Raw genomic sequence first — 19162 nt, forward strand, 5'->3', positions numbered from 1 at the left:
GATCTTTGGAGCAGAGCCAGGCGTTTGCGACCACCCCTGCCAGAAGGAAAGACCTTGGAATAAAAAGGAGCAGGCAGAGCGGTACAGGAGGTCAAGGTGAAGAGGACTTTTATTCTTATTCTCTAGCTTAATGGACTTTATAAACCTAAAGTGAAAGTGCGCAACAAGTAAAAGTGAAAAGATGGCAGCTAAACCTCCCTCAAAAACTCTTCGGAGTGCGGGAACTTCCCCGGTGCAACAGACATCGTTGCAAGCTTTCCTTCCCCCTGCTGCATTGACATCGAAAGAGCTAGAAGATGCTCTGGAAAAACAATCCCAGGTAATATCAGAAATGCTGGGTGACAAGTTGGCAAAGGTGGAGGAGAAATTGGAGAAATTGGAGGAGAGGATAGAAGAGAAGTTTAAAGTAATGGAGGAGAGGATGGAAGAGAAGTTTAGTGCGATGAGGGTAGACATTTTGTCTACAGTGCAAAGCGTGGCTGAATGTGTGCAAAGTTTGGATGAAAAAGTGGAGGATCTGAGTCAAAAGAATGCTATATTAGAAGTAAAGGTACTGGAGAATGAAGATTTAAGGGATAGAATGGATGGAGAATTGAGTCTTGTCCAGTATCATCAGATGCAGCATGCTATCAGAATCAGAGGCTTAAAAGAGAATCCTAAAGAAGACCTAAAGCAGTTGATTTCTGAGGCGTTGGAAGCAGTATTGGATCAGTCAGCATCTGAAATAAAGGGATGCATGGATAAAGTTTTTCGTGTAAACTCATGGATTGCTAGACAGAGAAAGCTACCTAGAGATGTGGTGGTCTATTTTACAAAGAGAGAAACCAGAGATGAAGTTATTCAAGCCGCTTATGATACTAAAGTTGTGATTGCTGACCAAGAAGTTTTGGTTTTAAAAGAAATTCCTCCAAAGATTCTAAGGAGAAGGAAGGATTTTGCATTTCTCGTGCAAGAACTTAAGCAACGTGAAATAAAGTTTAGATGGGAGATTCCTGTTGGATTGGTGGTGATGCATGAAGGCAAAAGATACCGTCTGGTTACTGTGACACAGGCGCGTGATTTCTACAATAATGTTTTAAAAGCGACCCCACTATCACTTCTGGAAGCTGCAAAGGGATTTGGAGAAGGGAAATCTCAAGAGGCTGAAGGTGGACAGAAAGAGGAGAATGGTGCTGGAGGGGATCAAAGTATAACCTCGTCGGCTGTTGCTGGAGAGCAGAGGGTGACACGTGCTGCTTTAAAACGAGCAAAACAAATAAAAGAGCAAGACCAACAGAAGTTTATGGAATTCTCAAAGCGTACTTACAGCGAAGCAGTGGGAGGAGCACGGCCCAAAGAAGATAGAGGGGCTATTAAAGATGTGCTCCAACAGCTTCGGGATGCCACGCATGGCGACTAAATTTCTAACCTGGAATGTTAATGGACTAAATTCACCACAGAAGAGAAAGAAAGTTTTTCAATATTTAAAACAATTCAAGATTGATGTTATATGTTTGCAAGAAACGCATATTAGGGTTATGGACCAAAAGTATTTATCCAACTCAAGATTGGGCACGCAATTTGTTGCCTCTGCGATGAATAAGAAAAATGGAGTGGTTGTTTATGTTAAAACTACTTTATCAGCGGAACTAATTGAAGCAGATAAGCATGGTAGATATCTTATGATAGATTTGCTGCTAGAAGGCAAAAAAACGCTTTTAGTTGGACTGTATGCTCCTAATCAACAGCAAGCTGATTTTTTTAGCTTACTTCATACAAAGCTTACCCAATTGGATTACAAATCATTTATTTTTATGGGGGATTGGAATGGCGTTTTGGATGTACAGATGGATAAGGCTGGTCTTTTTAAGCGCTCTCCGAGTCATGCCAGATTGCCTAAATCTTTTTTTGAAATGAAGGATGATTTGGAACTGCGAGATATTTGGCGTGACATTCACCTGCATGAAAAGGATTATACTTTTTTTTCTGATAGACATCAATCTTTTTCCAGAATTGATTTTATTCTGCTGACCAATGACTTTTTTTCTAGGATTAAGAAGGTAAAGATCTGTGCAAGAGCTATTTCTGACCATAGTCCAGTGTGGTTAGAGATCAATAAGGACAATAGAGATAGGTGTTCGTGGCGTGTAAACGAGAACTTGTTTAGAAATCAGAGAAATGTGGAAGAATGTAAACAGCGGATGAAGGATTTTTTTGAAATTAATATGAATAAGGATACTTCTATGGACATGGTTTGGGATGCTAGCAAGGCCTATATGAGAGGGGTGTTGATATATATGAATAATAAACACAGACGTACTTTGGAAGCCAGAAGGAAAGAATTGGAGAATGAAATTAGGGAAAAAGAAAAGGCCTTGATTTTGAACCCATTGGATGTGAAGACTAAGGAGGTTATTAAGCTATTAAGAGGACAATTTGATAAATTAATGGCTGACCAAGTGGCAACCAATTTGCGGTTTGCTAGGCATAATACTTTTTGCAATGCTAACAAGCCAGGTAGATGGCTAGCTTATAGACTAAGGAAAAAGCAAAGGGCTTCTAATATAGATAAAATTGAACATAAGGGAAAGGTTGTGTTTCAACAGGATCTTATTAAGGAGGCCTTTCTGGACTTTTATTCTAAATTATATGCTAAGGAGAAGATTAATGAAAAAGATATTGATGTATATTTGGAGAATGCTAGCATCCCGGTTCTTACGCAGGCACAAAAAGAGGAGATTAACCAATTGATAACAGAAGAAGAAATTCTTACAGCAATTAAGGAATTGAAGTTGGATAAAGCACCAGGTACGGATGGTTTGACTGCGGTTTACTACAAAAATTTACAAATGGAGTTGATAAAGCCGTTAAAGGAGCTGTTTCAGATAATTCAGAGAGGGGGAAAGGTGCCTCCGTCTTGGAGAACTGCTTTTATCTCTTTGATACCGAAGGAAGATCAAGATGCTACTCAAGTTAAAAATTATAGACCGATATCACTTTTAAATACAGATTATAAGATATTTGCTAAGGTGTTGGCTAATAGACTGATGAGGGTTCTGCAACAGGTGATTCATGGGGATCAAACTGGGTTTATTAGTGGTAGGCAAATGAAAAATAATGTGAGGCATATAGTTGATGTGTTAGAGTTTTTGGAAAGGAACAACCAGATCCCTGCGTCGCTAATTTTTTTAGATGCTGAAAAAGCTTTTGATCAATTGAATTGGCAATTTTTGATGAAAGTTCTAGATAAAATGAATTTTGGGGATAAATTTTTGCAACCAATTAGGGCATTATATCAAAAACAAACTGCCCAAATAATAGTTAACAATAGCTTGACTGAAGCTTGTAATATTGAGAAGGGCACAAGGCAAGGGTGTCCGTTATCGCCTTTGTTATTTGTGTTAACATTGGAGATATTATTGGTAAAAATACGGAACTCGGAAAGAATTAAGGGTATACAAATTAGAGATCAGGATTATAGATTGAGAGCGTTCGCAGATGATCTGGTTGTTACGGTGACCCAGCCGGAAAATTCTGTTGTGGACCTGATGGAGATAATAATACAATATGGGAAGGTTTCTGGATTTAAAGTTAATGTACAAAAAACTAAAATTCTGGCCAAAAATATGACAGTATTGCAAAGGGCTCTTTTAGAAGGATTAACTGGATTTGAGATTGTCAAGAGGGTCAAATACTTGGGGGTGTTTTTGTCACCCTCTAATACAAAGTTATATAAAAATAATTATGAAAGATTATGGGGAAAAGTTCAAAAAGAAATGGAGAGCTGGGAGAAATTGCAATTGTCTTTGTTGGGGCGAATCGCAGCAGTGAAAATGAATGTCCTGCCTAAATTTTTATTTTTATTTCAAATGATACCGGTTCTTAAGAAAGATTCTAATCTGGAGGAATGGCAGCGAGGTATCAATAAATTTGTCTGGGCAGGGAAAAGGCCACGAGTTAAACTTAAGATTATGCAGGATACTCGTGAAAGAGGTGGCCTTAAAATGCCCAATCTCAAATTATATTATGAAGCTGCTGCGTTAGCAGGAATAAGTGATTGGATTAATTTGACACAAGAGAGATTATTAAATCTTGAGGGCCACGACTTGTTATTTGGCTGGCATGCATATTTGTTGTATGATAAGAAGGTAGATAATGTGTTCAAAGTGCATATTTTAAGACAGGCATTGTTGAGAGTCTGGAAGAAGTATAGACATAAGTTAGATTGTAAGATACCATTGTGGGCAATTCCAAAACACGCAATAGAAAATATAAATGTTGTTTTTAAACATGATGTGACTACATATAAGGAGATTTTAAGTCTGGAAAGAAATGTCTGGTGTCTGAAACCGTACGATCTCTTGCGAGATGAGAAGATTATTCAAACTTGGTTTCAATATATTCAGCTACGGGCCAGGTGGAAAGAAGATCTGAAAATTGGTTTTACAATGACTGATGAAAATCTGATAAAGCAAATTAGAAGTCAGGGTCCTGCACATATCAAACGGATATATCTTGCATTGATAGAAATTGATTCAGAAACAGAACTTGTTAAAGATTGCATGATAAAATGGGCCCAAAATATCCAAGAAGCTATTACAATGGACACGTGGGAAAAGATTTGGGTGAGGAACGTAAAATTTACACAAGCTCAAAATTTAAGAGAGAACTTTTATAAAATGTTTTATAGATGGCATTTAGATCCTAAAAAGCTTGCAAGTATGTATCCGAACTATCAGCCCAAATGCTGGAGGTGTGGTGACGAAGATGCAACATATTTTCACATATGGTGGACTTGCAAAAAGGTTAAGGCCTTTTGGATAAAAATTTGGTGGAATATGCAGAAGATTTTCAAGCAAAGGATAAAGTTTTGTCCGCAACTTTTTTTGTTGGGAATAATTACAGATGCTACGGTTGTGGACACTAAGTTGATGTTGAATTTAATTACGGCAGCAAGACTCTTCATAGGTCAGTATTGGAAGAAGGAGGAACTGCCGACTATAGAAGAATGGACTTTAAAGGTTTCAGACCTGGCGGAGATGGCAAAGATATCGGCTTATTTGAAAGATCACTCGCAAGAACGTTACATTATGGAGTGGAGAAAATGGATTGAGTATATCCAGAACAAATACGGGACTAAAAAGTTTCATGTAGCATTTGAATACGTCTTCCTTTCTTTTCTTTTTCTTTTTTTTATATATTTAATAGTAATAGTGTTTGTAGTTATCCTATATGAGCTAGAGAGTGATAGATTTTAGAGTTTGTGGTTGTTAGCATTTGGATGTTTATGATTGTTTTTTTTTTGTTTTTATACCCTGTACTTAGCTCTGGGAAGTCGGGGGGGAAGGGGGGAGGGGTAGGGAGGGATGGGTATGGGAGGGGGAGGGGGGATTGTTAAAGATAAAATGTATGTTAAAACTTTTCAATTAAAAAAAAAAACATTATCCCCCCCATATGAATTCTGCCATCTCCCGAGGAAGGAGGAGCATATGTGGATTCAGCCTGCCTTAGGTTATTTCAAAGACCAAGGGAAACCTTTTGAACTGGGGGGATCAAAAGGGAGGGTTAGAGAAGAAGGCATCTGGCTTGTGTTTTCTTTTAATTCTGGAGAGGAAGAAGGCAATAACCATAAAGATTCGAAGTTCCTTTTTTCCCCACGAAAGGGATGACATGAAGTAGAAGGATGGGGGCTGACCAAATGGGGTTGAGGGAAGGGGGGCTGAACTGGGTACCCTTCATAAAATTTCACTTTGTAAAACAATACTAAGTCCTGTCTTGTATTCCCACAACCAAGCATGTCCTAGTAAAGATTCCTTTTGGACTAGAACTGACTCCAAGAGTTTTTGTCTTCCTAAGATGTGGTTTGGGGTGGGTCCTGACAGACGATTTAATTATTTAATGATGTAAAATATGTAAAATAGAGACACTTACCAAGTAATCTTACCAAAGATAGACAGGAGACAACTGAGGTAATGGAGTCTCTCTTCCTAACCCTGCTAAACGTATGCTGAAAAGACTGAAAATAAGGGGATTTGGGGACCCTTGCTCTCAATGGAAAGGAAGACACTAGGTCAACAAACTTCCAGACCATTTCAGGAGAAGATATAATGTCATTTTTACTTTCTGCATATCATCCAACACACCAACCTCCTTTCGCCTACTCAATCCTGGAGGTCTGAAATTAGTTGGTACTGAATGCCAACCTCATAGAAGAGGTAAGGTTTATCTTCCTTTTTTTTTCCTCTGAGGAGGGAAATCCAGAAAGAGAAATGGCTCTTGCACCACCTCTATCTAAATTCAGAACCATAAGGGTTCACTTGGATTAACACAAAATGTCACCTCTCCAATATTGTTGTGGCTCAGAGACAGCTACAGGGCGAGCAAGAATAAATTGGGAATAAATACAAATGTTCTTTTGATCAACGGAAAGTCCTGAAGTAATCTTACTCTGTGTACAAATAGCCTGTGTGTTTGCTATTGTTCTTGTCTAATCTGTAAATGGTACCAGTCTTTATCAAGCTCATTTTAGCTTTACATTCTTTTCTCATACTCTACAGAATTAAAGTCTATATTTGGCAAAAGGCTTTACCCTATCCCCTCTCCCTGCTCACACATGGATTTCTTGCTCTGAGTAAACAATATTAATAAATTGAAAAATATTAGTGCAGTGCCTTTTGCTTTACCCAGGATTAATATTTATTTATCTGATTGATTTATTTGTGATTGATGTATTTCTGACTCTTTAAAGAAAAATTATTTAAGTGAATAGACGTACAGACAAGTAATAGATAATCAAAACCATATTTCCTATCGGTCATTTTGATTCTTCTCTCATTTGTTTCTGTACTAGAAAAAATCTATTTTTCAGAAAACCACCCCTTTAATGTCTCATTCATAGTTCCAGGCCTTTCAAAATATTTCTTTCCTGGAGGCTAGTCCTTCTATGATGTCATGTCCAAAGACTTCATTCCCTTAAGCATTATTTTTATTTTCCCTTGCAGTTCCTTCTGAGTTCATTCAAACATCTGACTAGTTTCCAAAAGCCTTGTGTTGTCTTTGTGTAAGACAACCAGATGAACCAAGGCAAGGAAAAGCTAATGATTAACAAATTGTTTTATTTTCTTTGTGTGATTGGGAAATTGGTCTGATTTCTGTCAAAGCAGAGGACAACCAAGCTCAGGTCAAGCAGGAAAGGGAACTGAAAGTGGGTGGCAAAACAATAATTGAGTAGTCAACTTGAAAACTTCCAAGGATAATCATTAATCCCATGGCATAGTCACTTAATACACTGGCATTCTGCACCCGTGATAGCCACTGTCTTGGTCAGTGGCTCTTGAGCTACATGTCTCCTCTGCACCCCAAATATGGCTGCAGGAGCTTCAGATTGCATTTCCAAAAATTTGGTAGCAAATGTCCATTTTGTGCAATGTGACTTTTGGGGATTTTCCCCCCAAAAAATAAAAGAGGAAATGGGAGGTAGAGGCCTGTGGGAAGGCAAACTGCACTGCAGTTAAATCCCCTCGCCCCTGAATAGACAAAATTTCAATATTGTAAAGGAGTTCTCATGCTGATGCTATGCTCATGCAAAAATGATCTAAGCTCATGCCAATTGTCTGTCATTTCGGAGAGAATCTGAAAAAAAAGTAAGACTGGAGAGTTTGGACAAACGGAAGAGGAGATAGAGGAGGAAGAAAGGATTGGGAAGGTTGGATGGAGAATAAAAAAGAAAGGAAGATTTATTTATAACTTAGAAGTATAAAGGTGGTCTGCTGAGGACAGACTCTGGATAGCTTACAATTGAACCAATACGACATTTAAAAATAGGAAAAGAAATACATAGCATAATATTACATTGGACATAATAGGGAAAAATATGCCACAGCCAAGACAAACGTACACACCAGTGGGCATGACAAGAATCTATCCCAGAGCTTGGGGAAGGAGCCAAGTTTTTAAATATCATCTCAACATGAGTAGGCAGTCCAAACCCTCTCAGGGAGATATTATTCCAAAGAGAAGGTGCCGCAACAGATGTTTGAGTGGGAAGTAAATACAGTCCGTTCTCAGGCAATTCCTTCTTTCTCAAGTTTGATACAGATGGAGATGGAGCTATCAGCAGTTTTGAACTGTGCCAGGCTGTGACTGCCCTCTTAGGTGAGCAACTCAATGCCCAGGAGTTGGACGAGATCCTGCAAGATATAGATCTCAATGGAGATGGAAAAGTGGACTTTGACGGTGAGAAAAGTCAGCACATGTTTTGTTAACTTCTTTCCCCTTAAATACTGCATTCTGAAAGGCAGGATCTGTTTTCTATAAATGAAGCACTATGTCAGAGGTTTTTTTTTGTTGTTTTTTTTTTAAACCAAATAGGTGCATCACAAATAGTACAGGACAGCATTGGCTGAGTTGTTTAAGAATGCCTACCAATACAAGAAATAATCTAGAAAAGCTGCAGGTTTCCAGAAATGGATAGCACTGCAGTTGTAAGTTCCAGTAGGAGCCATACAGTAATCATGTTTTCAAGTTTATCTATGAAAACATGCATTAGTTTGAACCAGAACTCTTTCATTTCAATGCATTTAATGTAGATTAGGAAAACAGAATTCTTTGCTACTCATTATGTCTTTAAAGGAAGCAGAGATTGTTTCCCCCTGAAGCTTGGTATGGTCTGTAGTCAATTTCGTAACTACTAGTTATCAGAGAATATGGGTCACTTTCAAAATTCATGGTTGGATAAGGTTGACTACCTTCTTTGATCATCATAAGTAGCAGCATCTTTTCCATGGAACATAAACTAGAACTGCAACTCTGAAACATATTGTAATCTCTAAAACATGCAGGTGTTTTAAGGACTTATCATAAATACAGTCAGGGCAATAAGAATTTTGGTAGGGAGGAGGGAATTTTATCAGGAAACTAGATTAACACTTCCACAATATAGTCCATTCCATACATGAGGGAGTTATCACACTGATAGGATGCCTGTTGTTATTTTCCCAAGGACTAGGATGCAACTACGATGGTTTATAACACTCTCTTCCTAAGGCCCACCCATCCTTTGGAACTTTGTCCCTTGCCTCATTCTTACCAGAAAGCTATGTATGTTTATGTATATGCAAAAGCTCTTTTACTAACAACTACCCAAACCATTGCCAGAATAGAGGGAATAGACCCTCTGAGAGGGAGACATTGATTGAGAAGATGAGAATCTCTGAGAAATACGATTGATCTGACTTTTCCTGTCTCTTTCAGAGTTTGTGATGATGCTGTCATCCGTGTAACAAGAATGAGAGGAGAAGAATGGGGATGTCTTTATTTCCAGAATTACCTTGCTCAATAATGGGAAGGAATTGGTTTCTGCTGCTAGCTCTTTTCACTTCCTGGAGATAGGAACATCACAAAAGGAGATGAAATTCTCTTTCCCCAAGTCTGGATCCAAAGCTGCAAAGTATCTCAGGGAGCAGGTGCTAACTGTGTGTGCAGGAAGATTTTGAGTTTTGAGGCAAAATGGCTGGTCTGAGCCTAGAGAACTCACCTGGCACCATCTTTACTTGTTAGGAACAGAAAGCACTTCAGGGCCCATACCAGTGTGGCTAGGCCTGGCAAATTCTGTCCAGGTATGGAGCCATACCCAGGTGTACTTTGATTTCCTCTGACATTTTTCCTCCCTATCAGCTCAAAATTCATGGAGACTTAAAATAAACTGTTTGAAATTAATAGTTGATTCATCCAAAGATATTCTGTTGAGCTGAATGGTAATTTTTTTTAATCCCCTCAGAGCAAAATGAATAAATGAATGACAAGCCTCTTCCCAGATATTTTAAAATAAAGGGAAAGAGATTCCTGGATCTCATTCATGAAGACCCTTCACTAGAAACTGTAAGGATGTGGTTAAACAAAAATAAAATCAGCTTTGGATTTGTAAACAAAGCTATCATAATTCCAAAGACCAATCCCTGAAATGCTTCTCAGGAATTACATGAATTCAGTGTCAACTTGAAATTTGGAAAAAAGTTAAAGATCACTATATGCAACCATAAATATATTTATTTTCTTTTGACAGTTGCATAAATATTAGATATATGTGTGTTTATGTATATGCAAAAGCAGAGTCAGACTCTGGCTGTGTTACTGAACAACTGCAGTGTTACATATTGAAATAGTATAAAACCTAATTGAAATATTTGTATTTTGTTTTTCTGAAGTTCATGTGTTAAGTCTAGATAGCTGGTGATAATTAAAATTCACAATATTAGACCACAGATGAAATCAAAATGTAATAGTACAACAGATATGGCAGACAGAACAAAGTCTTAGTTAAAATCACTTCAGCCTGACAAAAAGCCTGCTTCATACGTTAAAAAGTATTCTCAAATTGACAAAAAAAAATTGAGGGTGAGGCCTTCAGAATTTCACTTTCCAAAACAGTGGTGTGCCTACAAAGAATGTTCTTTGTCCAACCAATTGATCCTGCACCATGGACAGGAACATAGAAAGCCACCTCAGCTTGATTTTAATGGGTAGGCAGACTGGTGTGACAAGAGTTGGGATCTTTGATTTAGCTAGGACATTATAGGTAATCATCAACAATTGTAATTACACCCATAAATATTTAACAACTAAAAGGCATATGGGAGGATAGAAGTAATATGATCCCACAGGTAAACACCCACAACTTCTTTGTACCAGCTGAAGCTTCTGAAAACCCTTCCAGTGATAAAAGGTAAAGGTTCCCCCGCACATGTGTGCTAGTCGTTTCCGACTCTAGGGGCCGGTGCTCATCTCCGTTTCATAGCCGAAGAGCCAGCGCTTGTCCGAGGACATCTCCGTGGTCATGTGGCCGGCATGACTAGACGCCAAAGGCGCACGGAACGCTGTTACCTTCCCACCGTAGTGGTCCCTATTTTTCTACTTGCATTTTTACATGCTTTCGAACTGCTAGGTGGGCAGAAGCTGGGACGAGTAACAGGCGCTCACTCTGCTACGCGGCACTCGGGATTCGACCTGCCAAATAATCTAGCAATAACTAAGATACACTGAGTCAGTTCTCCTCAGGACTGGGCCACAGCATTCCAAACTAGATTTCTTGGTCTACAGTTTCTTTGCTCCTTTGCCTCAAAAAACAATTTCCCCAAAACAAGTAGCATCCCTTATCATCTAATTCTAATCAATCTAGCAGTCAAAGAAAACTTGGTTAAAACAAATGGAATGTGTACAACTCCAGAAAAGCAGTTTCCAGCATTTTTTCTAGAAAAAAAAGTAGTTAAACCCACATTCAGAAAAAAGCTCAGGCAGTAGATGTAGTGTCTCTGTGTTTGGGAGACATTAGTTCCACTATTGAGAGGTAGCCAAACCTTTTATTCAAAGCACCCATCTATACTTGCTCAATATCCCCACCACATCATGATAGGGAGGGAATGAGATTGATACTTTTTTTCCCCCCAACAGCAGGGTCTAAGCGGGAAGGGAAACCAAGCCAAGTGGTTCCACCATTCACTTTACTTAACGTTCCACATTGAAACTACAAGGACAGATCCATACGTCAGGCTCATTATTGGAGCAGAATAAGACTTGACCATTGGTGAAACAGGACTGGATTAATTGTACTTTATGGTAAGGCTGCATTAACAGAATCTTGCAAGTCTGAAAGTACAAATTTCCCACCCATCACTTTTAACTGCTTGATCCAGTAAGGCAGATCCTTTCATTTTATGACCATTAAGTGATTGCTGGCTCCTTGCCCCTCTTATCTGCTTCTTTTCTAGGCAGCATTTCTTTTTCTCTTTCCTCAAGATCACTAATGCATTCCAATATGGTCAGTGAATGATAGAAAGTTGATTAATCTTTGGGGGTCTCTACAGAGCTCCACACCAATTCCTAATCCTGAAGGTGAGGTGGCTAATGGCAAGACAGCGTTAGCCAGGATTCAATCATCAGCCACGTACAAGAACTGCCTTGAATTGTCTTTATCAGCTGTGTGTGGCTATTTGTGTCATTTATCTATTATTGCTATTTTTCATAGTACTATTCGTTATGTATGGGGATAAATAAAATACAAGCAACGGCTCGCTGTTACCATCAGGTGGCGCTGTACCATGACAGGATTGGCTGATAAGCACCCGGCGGGAAAATCTCATAAAGGGATTGGCTACCTGTGTACCTAGCCAGGTATATAAGGGGGCACAGGTAGCCCCTATTGTTCTGTTCGGTACTTCCACTAATAAAGAGCTGCCATGCTGAACCCTTTGTCCAGCGTATTGCCATGCGGTCGAGAACCCACTATACAATAGTGGCAACAAAGGTGGGATCCTGTTTCTCCTGAAGAGCTGAAGTCACTAAGGATCGGAGGAAAGAAGCATCTTTCCCCGAACCATTTATGGCCACCAAAGCAAGCGCTTGCGGTCAAGCGGAGAACAGGACAACTGGACACCATGGCAAAATTCGGACAGGTTCCGCCATTCAACACCTGTCACCCTGAGAGATGGACTTCTCACCTCAGCCAGGTAGAAGTGTTCCTGTGGGCTAATAACATCAGCAACGATGTGCAGAAGGCAGCAGCCCTGACCTGTTTGAGTGGCCCAGAGATCCACGATCTGGCCATTAACCTGTGCGTGCCGACGGCGATCGAGACCGTGTCGTACAAGGACATCGTGGAAAAGCTGAATAATCACTTCAAGCCGCGAATATCCGAACTGGCTTGGCAAGGTCAGTTCGACCAGCGGTGCCAACGGCCAGGGGAGATAGCTTCTGAATTTATCGCAGCTCTGCGAGAAGCCGCACGCCTGTGCAATTTTAGCAACCTAGAAGAAAGGCTGTGAGATTGCATGGTGTGTGGGCTCTGAGACAAACGGCTGCAGCAGCGATTATATGCCCAGCCGACCATCACACTCCAATATGCTCAGGATGAGACCTTGGCCAGCGAAGCCGCCGGGGGAGCAGTCAACGCGACCCATCAAGCCCGACCCAGCAGCCCAGGTGGTTCCATTCATTTTGGAGAGGCTGCGAACGGCGGAAGTGGGGATGCGTTGGAGGAGACCGAGGTCGATGCTTTACATCAAAGGCAAGGAAGACATCAAATGTGGTGCGACAACAATGGAAACCAGCGGAATCAAACAACGGCCAACAAAGGTACCGGCTACAGCAGCAGAGAAAATGTCCAGAAGTGTGCTGGTTGCGGAGGGAATCATCCAAGAGCGGTCTGCAGATTCCGAACCGCAAAGTGTCGGTCCTGTGGCAAGATGGGGCACATCACAGTCGTCTGCCGAAATCACACACGAGACAGCACGTATGAGCTTCAATCGTTGGACGTGTGGCCTACAGGTACTGAGTCCCCTCAGCTCACCTATACTGATTCCCTTGAGAGTAGGGGGACCGTGTCTCACACGGTGGTCCACCAGTTTCTCACACAAAAGATCAAACTGGAGGTCCGCTTGCAAAGGGTTCCTTGCAAGATGGAGCTCGATTCCGGATCCGCAGACTCCATAATCTCTTATGAGACATTTAAAGCAGTTTGCGACCGGAGCAAATGGTGGGCTCAATTGAAGCCCACCACCATCCAGTTATCTGATTTCCAGCATGCCCCCATTAAAGTCAAAGGGGAGGCCACCATGATAGTGGGGTTCAAAGACTTCCAGGGTCCCTTGGATGTCCTGGTAGCCGAGGGGTGCAGGACCAGCTTAGTGGGGCTGAATTGGTTTGGGGCTCTGGGGATAGGGATATCGGGGATCCATAATACCCAGTCCAAAAGCCTTGAATCCATCTGCAACACATTTGCAGATGTATTTGATGGTAAGCTAGGCAAATACACAGGGCCCCCCATAAAATTGAAGTTGAACCCTAACATTCTTCCTGTCAGAATTAAGGCCAGAAGAGTCCCCTTCGCTCTCAAGCACAAGATTGAGAGCGAATTGGACAAATTAGTGCATCAAGGGGTGTTAGAACCAGTAGAAGGGGGAGAGTGGGAAAGCCCAATAGTCACCCCACTTAAAGCTAACGGGGAGGTTAGAATTTGTGCGGATTATAAGGCTACAGTGAACCGGGCCCTGAATCCGCACGCTTACCCGGTCCCGACAGTGCTACACGTCCTCTCCTCACTCCAGGGCGGCGCCATCTTTGCTAAGCTCGATCTGGCGCAAGCATATCAGCAGCTCCCTGTTACCAGGGAGACAGCTGACACTCAGACAATTGTTACACACAGAGAGGCTTTCAGAGTTAACCGTTTGCAGTTCGGTGTCTGTGTAGCTCCAGGAATCTTTCAGGAGGCGATGGAGAGGACTATACTCCAGGTATGCCCTTACTTTGATGATGTCCTTATTGCTGGAGATTCTGAAGAGGTCCTGGCTGACAGGCTGCAGGCTGTTTTAAGCAGATTCTGCTCTGCAGGATTAAAACTAAAAAAGGACAAATGCAGCATTGGAGTGGCATCCACTGAATTCCTAGGGTTCAGAATTGATGCCAAGGGAATCCACCCCACTGATTCCAAGGTAAGAGCAATTAAGATGGCTCCAACCCCTAAAAACAAAGCTGAATTGCAAGCTTTCTTGGGGTTACTAAATTTTTATCATGCTTTCTTGCCCCACAAAGCAGCAATTGCCGAGCCTTTACACAGGCTCTTAGACAAAAAAACTCCTTGGAATTGGACCAAGGTCCACGACCTATTGTCCTGTAACTCAACTGTCACTCATTTTATAGAAAACAAACCCATCTGCATCGCATGTGATGCATCCCCCTATGGGGTGGGTGCTGTCTTAAGTCACATGGAGGACAATGGGGAGCAGAGACCCATTGCTTATTACTCCCAAACACTGTCAAGGGCAGAGAGGAATTACGCCCAAATTGACAAGGAAGCTCTGGCAATAGTGACAGGAGTCAAAAAATTTCATGACTACTTATATGGCAGGGAATTCACTATTTTCATGGACCATAAGCCTCTGTTGGGGTTGTTCACGACTGACAGACAAACCCCACAGATCCTATCACCCAGAATGCTGAGGTGGTCCATATTCCTATCCGCGTACACGTGTAAACCGGTGCACAAACCAGGAAAGGACATGGGCCATGCGGATGGATTAAGCAGGTTACCACTAGCCACTGCTGAACCGGACCTGGCACCTGCTGAGCAGATAATGGCCATCCAGGATCTACCAAAATGCCCGCTCCACGCTAAGGACATTGCTGCTGGTACCAAAGCTGACAAGGTCATGAGCAGGGTACAGGCATGGGTAGCCTCAGGGTGCCAAAAAAAGAGTCCAGGCTCGGAATTCCAGGCATTCTTCATGAGGAGACATGAGCTGTCTTCTCATAAGGGATGCCTATTGTGGGGTAGCAGGGTCATCATTCCTGAGAAACTCAGGGATAGGGTCTTACGGTCACTACATGAGGGTCACCCCAGCATAGTCAGGATGAAGGCATTAGCCAGAAGTTACTTGTGGCCGGGCCTTGATAAGGCTATTGAGGAACAAGTTGCGGGATGTTACATGTGCCAAAGGTCAAGGCCAGAACAGCCGCACGCACCGGTACACAAGTGGGAGGAGATGCACAAACCATGGTCTAGAGTCCACATTGACTATACTGGCCCTTTTCAGGGTCAAACATTCCTAGTAGTAGTTGACAGCTACTCCAAATGGCTTGAGGTAGTACCAGTTACTAGCATGACCACAGCCAAGATGGTACAGGTGCTCAGGGGACTCTTTGCTACGCATGGCCTGCCTGATGTGATAGTCTCGGATAATGGCCCACAATTCACATCTGCTGATTTCCAGGGTTTCACGAGGGCCAACTTGATTAGACACGTCACCTCCGCGCCCTTCCACCCATCGTCCAATGGGCAAACAGAATGTATGGTGAGGATGACCAAGGATGCATTGAGACACATCATCAGTGGAGACTGGCACCAAAGGTTGGCCCAATTTCTTCTTGCACAACACACTACACTGTGTACGACCACCGGCAAGGGCCCTGCAGAGCTGCGGTGGGGCAGACGACTCATCACTAAGTTGGACAGACTCCACCCTGACAGAGTGGCTGCAGAGACGGAACAACCCATCCTCACCAGAGAGCTACACACTGGCCACCTGGTTTGGGTCAGAAACTATGGGCCGGGTCATGTGTGGGTTCAGGGGGTGGTGATTGACAGAACGGGGCCATTGTCATACATTGTAGAGGTGGAAGGGGGCCGTCAGGTCAGGCAACATATTGACCAAATCAGGAAACGGGTCCCTGAAAAGCCACAGGTTGGCGGGCCTACCCTCACAATGGGGCCTGGGATGGAGGAGGACCTCATGGACACTGAACTAATACCAGGAAGTTTTGGCAGGACTGAACAACAACCAGAACATCAAGCCCTGGCTCATCAGGACAATGCGGTCGAAGGGGCACAGAGCCAGGACGCAACTTATGACGAGTGAGCAAACCCTGAGAAGGTCATCCAGGGCTCATAGGCCACCTGCCTATTTGGAGGACTATGTAAGGTCATAAAGAAGGTCACAATGTGTCTATTCAGCACCAGGAAGCATGTATTATAAAATTAGAAATTGTTTATTTTTTTTATGGGGGAAGGGGTGTTATGTATGGGGATAAATAAAATACAAGCAACGGCTCGCTGTTACCATCAGGTGGCGCTGTACCATGACAGGATTGGCTGATAAGCGCCCGGCGGGAAAATCTCATAAAGGGATTGGCTACCTGTGTACCTAGCCAGGTATATAAGGGGGTACAGGTAGCCCCTATTGTTCTGTTCAGTACTTCCACTAATAAAGAGCTGCCATGCTGAACCCTTTGTCCAGCGTATTGCCATGCGGTCGAGAACCCACTATACAATACTATTACTAAAATAATATGTATTAGTTTTGTATAATAAATATTTGGGGGTCAATGAATAAACTGAAATGGCATGAAAAGGTTATGCAGCTGAAGAGTTTGGAATCCCTGGCCTAGGTGATTTAGATCTGAGAGACAATATTTTTGCCAGAGAACACTGGCTTATCCAATTTATCAAGTTTGCTGCACGTGCATGAAAAGATTATCCTAGAAATGAGGTGGAGTAAGCACCAATCTTGCACAAAAAACTCAAATAAAACCTCAAGGACTGTCAGGCCCCAAAACCAAGAATGACACATAGTGATTCCTCCAAGCTGAGTTTTTTATTGTTTCTGCACCTATTGGCAGAATATTGCCAGACTAAGCACACTACTATTTGCATCTGCCATGTACTCTTGAGAACTATTAGGGAGGGGCTGTCTTCACCCTCTTTGTCTCACACAAAATATCTGGACTGAATTTGAAGTAGCCGAAGGACCACTCGGGACGACAGGCTAGTTACTAAAAGGTTTATTTAGAGCAAAGCGAACAGTAGAATAACTTGTCCGGCTTTTATAGCCGGCAGCTGTCAGCGAGGGCCAATCAGGAGTGTTCATTTTGGCGCCGCGTCTATCCGGACCAATCCGCGTCGTTTGCACTTTGACAGCTCAGGCTTCCGCATGGTCCGGTGTTTTGACAGCCGCGAGCTGTCAGTGGTTGCGCTTGCGCCGTGAGGGGAACTTTGACAGCTGTCAAAGTTCCCGCGTGTTCTCCTGTCAGACTGTTTTCCTAGCCGGAATAACTTGCTAATTGATGTATATTATTGTTTACATATATAATACACCCCTTACCCCTCCCCTGGAGCGTTCCCTCCCCCTTGGTTGGCGGAACCTGCCCACTGGTAGTCCTTTAGGTAGGCGGGGGCTCTTTGGTTCCTGTTGGAACGGCGAGGAAGTGGGGGATTGTCTGGTTCTGGTAGTTCGTTTCCTTGCTGTTCTTCTTCTTGGTTTGGTATAGGTAGTATTTCTGGGGGGGATTGTGGATCGAGTTCCTTTGGTTGGTGTTCTGAGTTGTGTGGTGGGTGTCTGGGTCTGAGTTGGTCGATATGGCGGCGTATGTTGCCGTGAGTTTGTGTGGCTATTAGGTAGGAAATGGGTCCCGTTTGTTTTAGTACTGTCCCCTGGACCCATTTGTTTTTATCCGTATATGACCGTGCCCATATCAATTGCCCTGGTTTGAGTGTGCGGTTTGGGTAGGGGTGCTCTTTTTCTTCCGGGTATGTGTCAGGATGCAGTCTGTCGAGCTGCGTTATCAGCCTCCTCCCCCATCTCAGTTCCGCCGGTGATTTGCCCGTTGTTGTGCATGGAGTTGCGTGTTGTGACATAAGGAACTGGCTGAGACGCCGCTGCCAGTTCCCCTTTGCGAATTTTTTCAAAGCTTCTTTAGTGGACCGCACCATAATTTCAGCCATCCCGTTCGATGATGGGTGGAACGGCGCAGACGTGACCAGCCTAATACAATTCTTCATAGCGAACATCTGAAATTCACGAGAGGTGAATTGAGGTCCATTGTCTGAAACTATGGTGTCTGGAAGGCCATGTGTGGCGAATATTTTCCTTAAGGCTTGTATAGTGGCTCCTGACGTTGTTTTTCTAAGGGGAGTGACTTCTAGCCATTTCGAATAGCTGTCCACTACAATTAGGAAACTTTGCCCCTGGATAGGTCCTGCGAAATCTAAATGTATACGTGACCATGGGTTCCTCGTAGTTTCCCATTTGTGAATTGGCGCTTGGGGTGGCTCGTTCCGGGTCTCTTGACAGGTGTAGCACCCTCCCACATATCTTTCTATCTCTTTATCTATGCCAGGCCACCAGACATAACTTCTGGCCATAGCTTTCATCTTGACAATGCCTGGATGTCCTTCATGTAAAATGTGTAATGTTTGGTTTATGTTCTTCTCTGGTATTATGACCCGATTTCCCCACAGCAGGCATCCCCTATGAGTAGATATTTCATTTTTCCTGGTAAAATATGGCTGGAATTGGGGGTGTGGGTTTTGTGCTGGCCACCCTGTTGTGGCCCATTTGAGGATTCTGCTAAGTATTTTGTCTTTAGCTGAATTGTTGGCTATAATGTTTGCAGATAGGGGGCAATCTGGAAGTTGAGAGATTGCTAGAATCAGTCTAGCTGGGGCTGGGTCTGAGTCCTTGCTTTGAATGGGCAGTCTGCTGAGGCAGTCTGCGTGTCCTAATTCCTTCCCCGGTTTATGTATTAACTGATAGGAATAGGCCGATAAGAATGTGGACCACCGTAGTATTCTCGGTGAGAGAATCTGTGGTGTAGTTTTATTCCACGTGAATATGCCTAGAAGGGGTTTGTGATCTGT

At 42.6% G+C, this 19162-nt stretch overlaps 2 protein-coding genes across 2 annotated transcripts in view; one reads left to right on the plus strand and one right to left on the minus strand.

The window, feature by feature from the left end:
• LOC308666040 (calcium-binding protein 2-like) overlaps positions 1 to 9779 on the plus strand; it is a 28338-nt gene extending 18559 nt beyond the window's left edge. Inside the window, exons 5-6 of the mRNA XM_081324501.1 lie at positions 8067 to 8214; positions 9232 to 9779. Coding sequence (XP_081180627.1) covers positions 8067 to 8214; positions 9232 to 9260 — 177 coding nt within the window. The 3' untranslated portion in view covers positions 9261 to 9779. The remainder of the gene's footprint in view (positions 1 to 8066; positions 8215 to 9231) is intronic.
• ACY3 (aminoacylase 3) overlaps positions 1 to 19162 on the minus strand; it is a 61274-nt gene that overhangs the window by 24628 nt on the left and 17484 nt on the right. The window lies entirely within an intron of this gene.

Source organism: Vipera berus, assembly GCF_964194415.1.
Source record: "Vipera berus genome assembly, chromosome: 1".
Lineage (NCBI taxonomy): Eukaryota > Metazoa > Chordata > Lepidosauria > Squamata > Viperidae > Vipera > Vipera berus.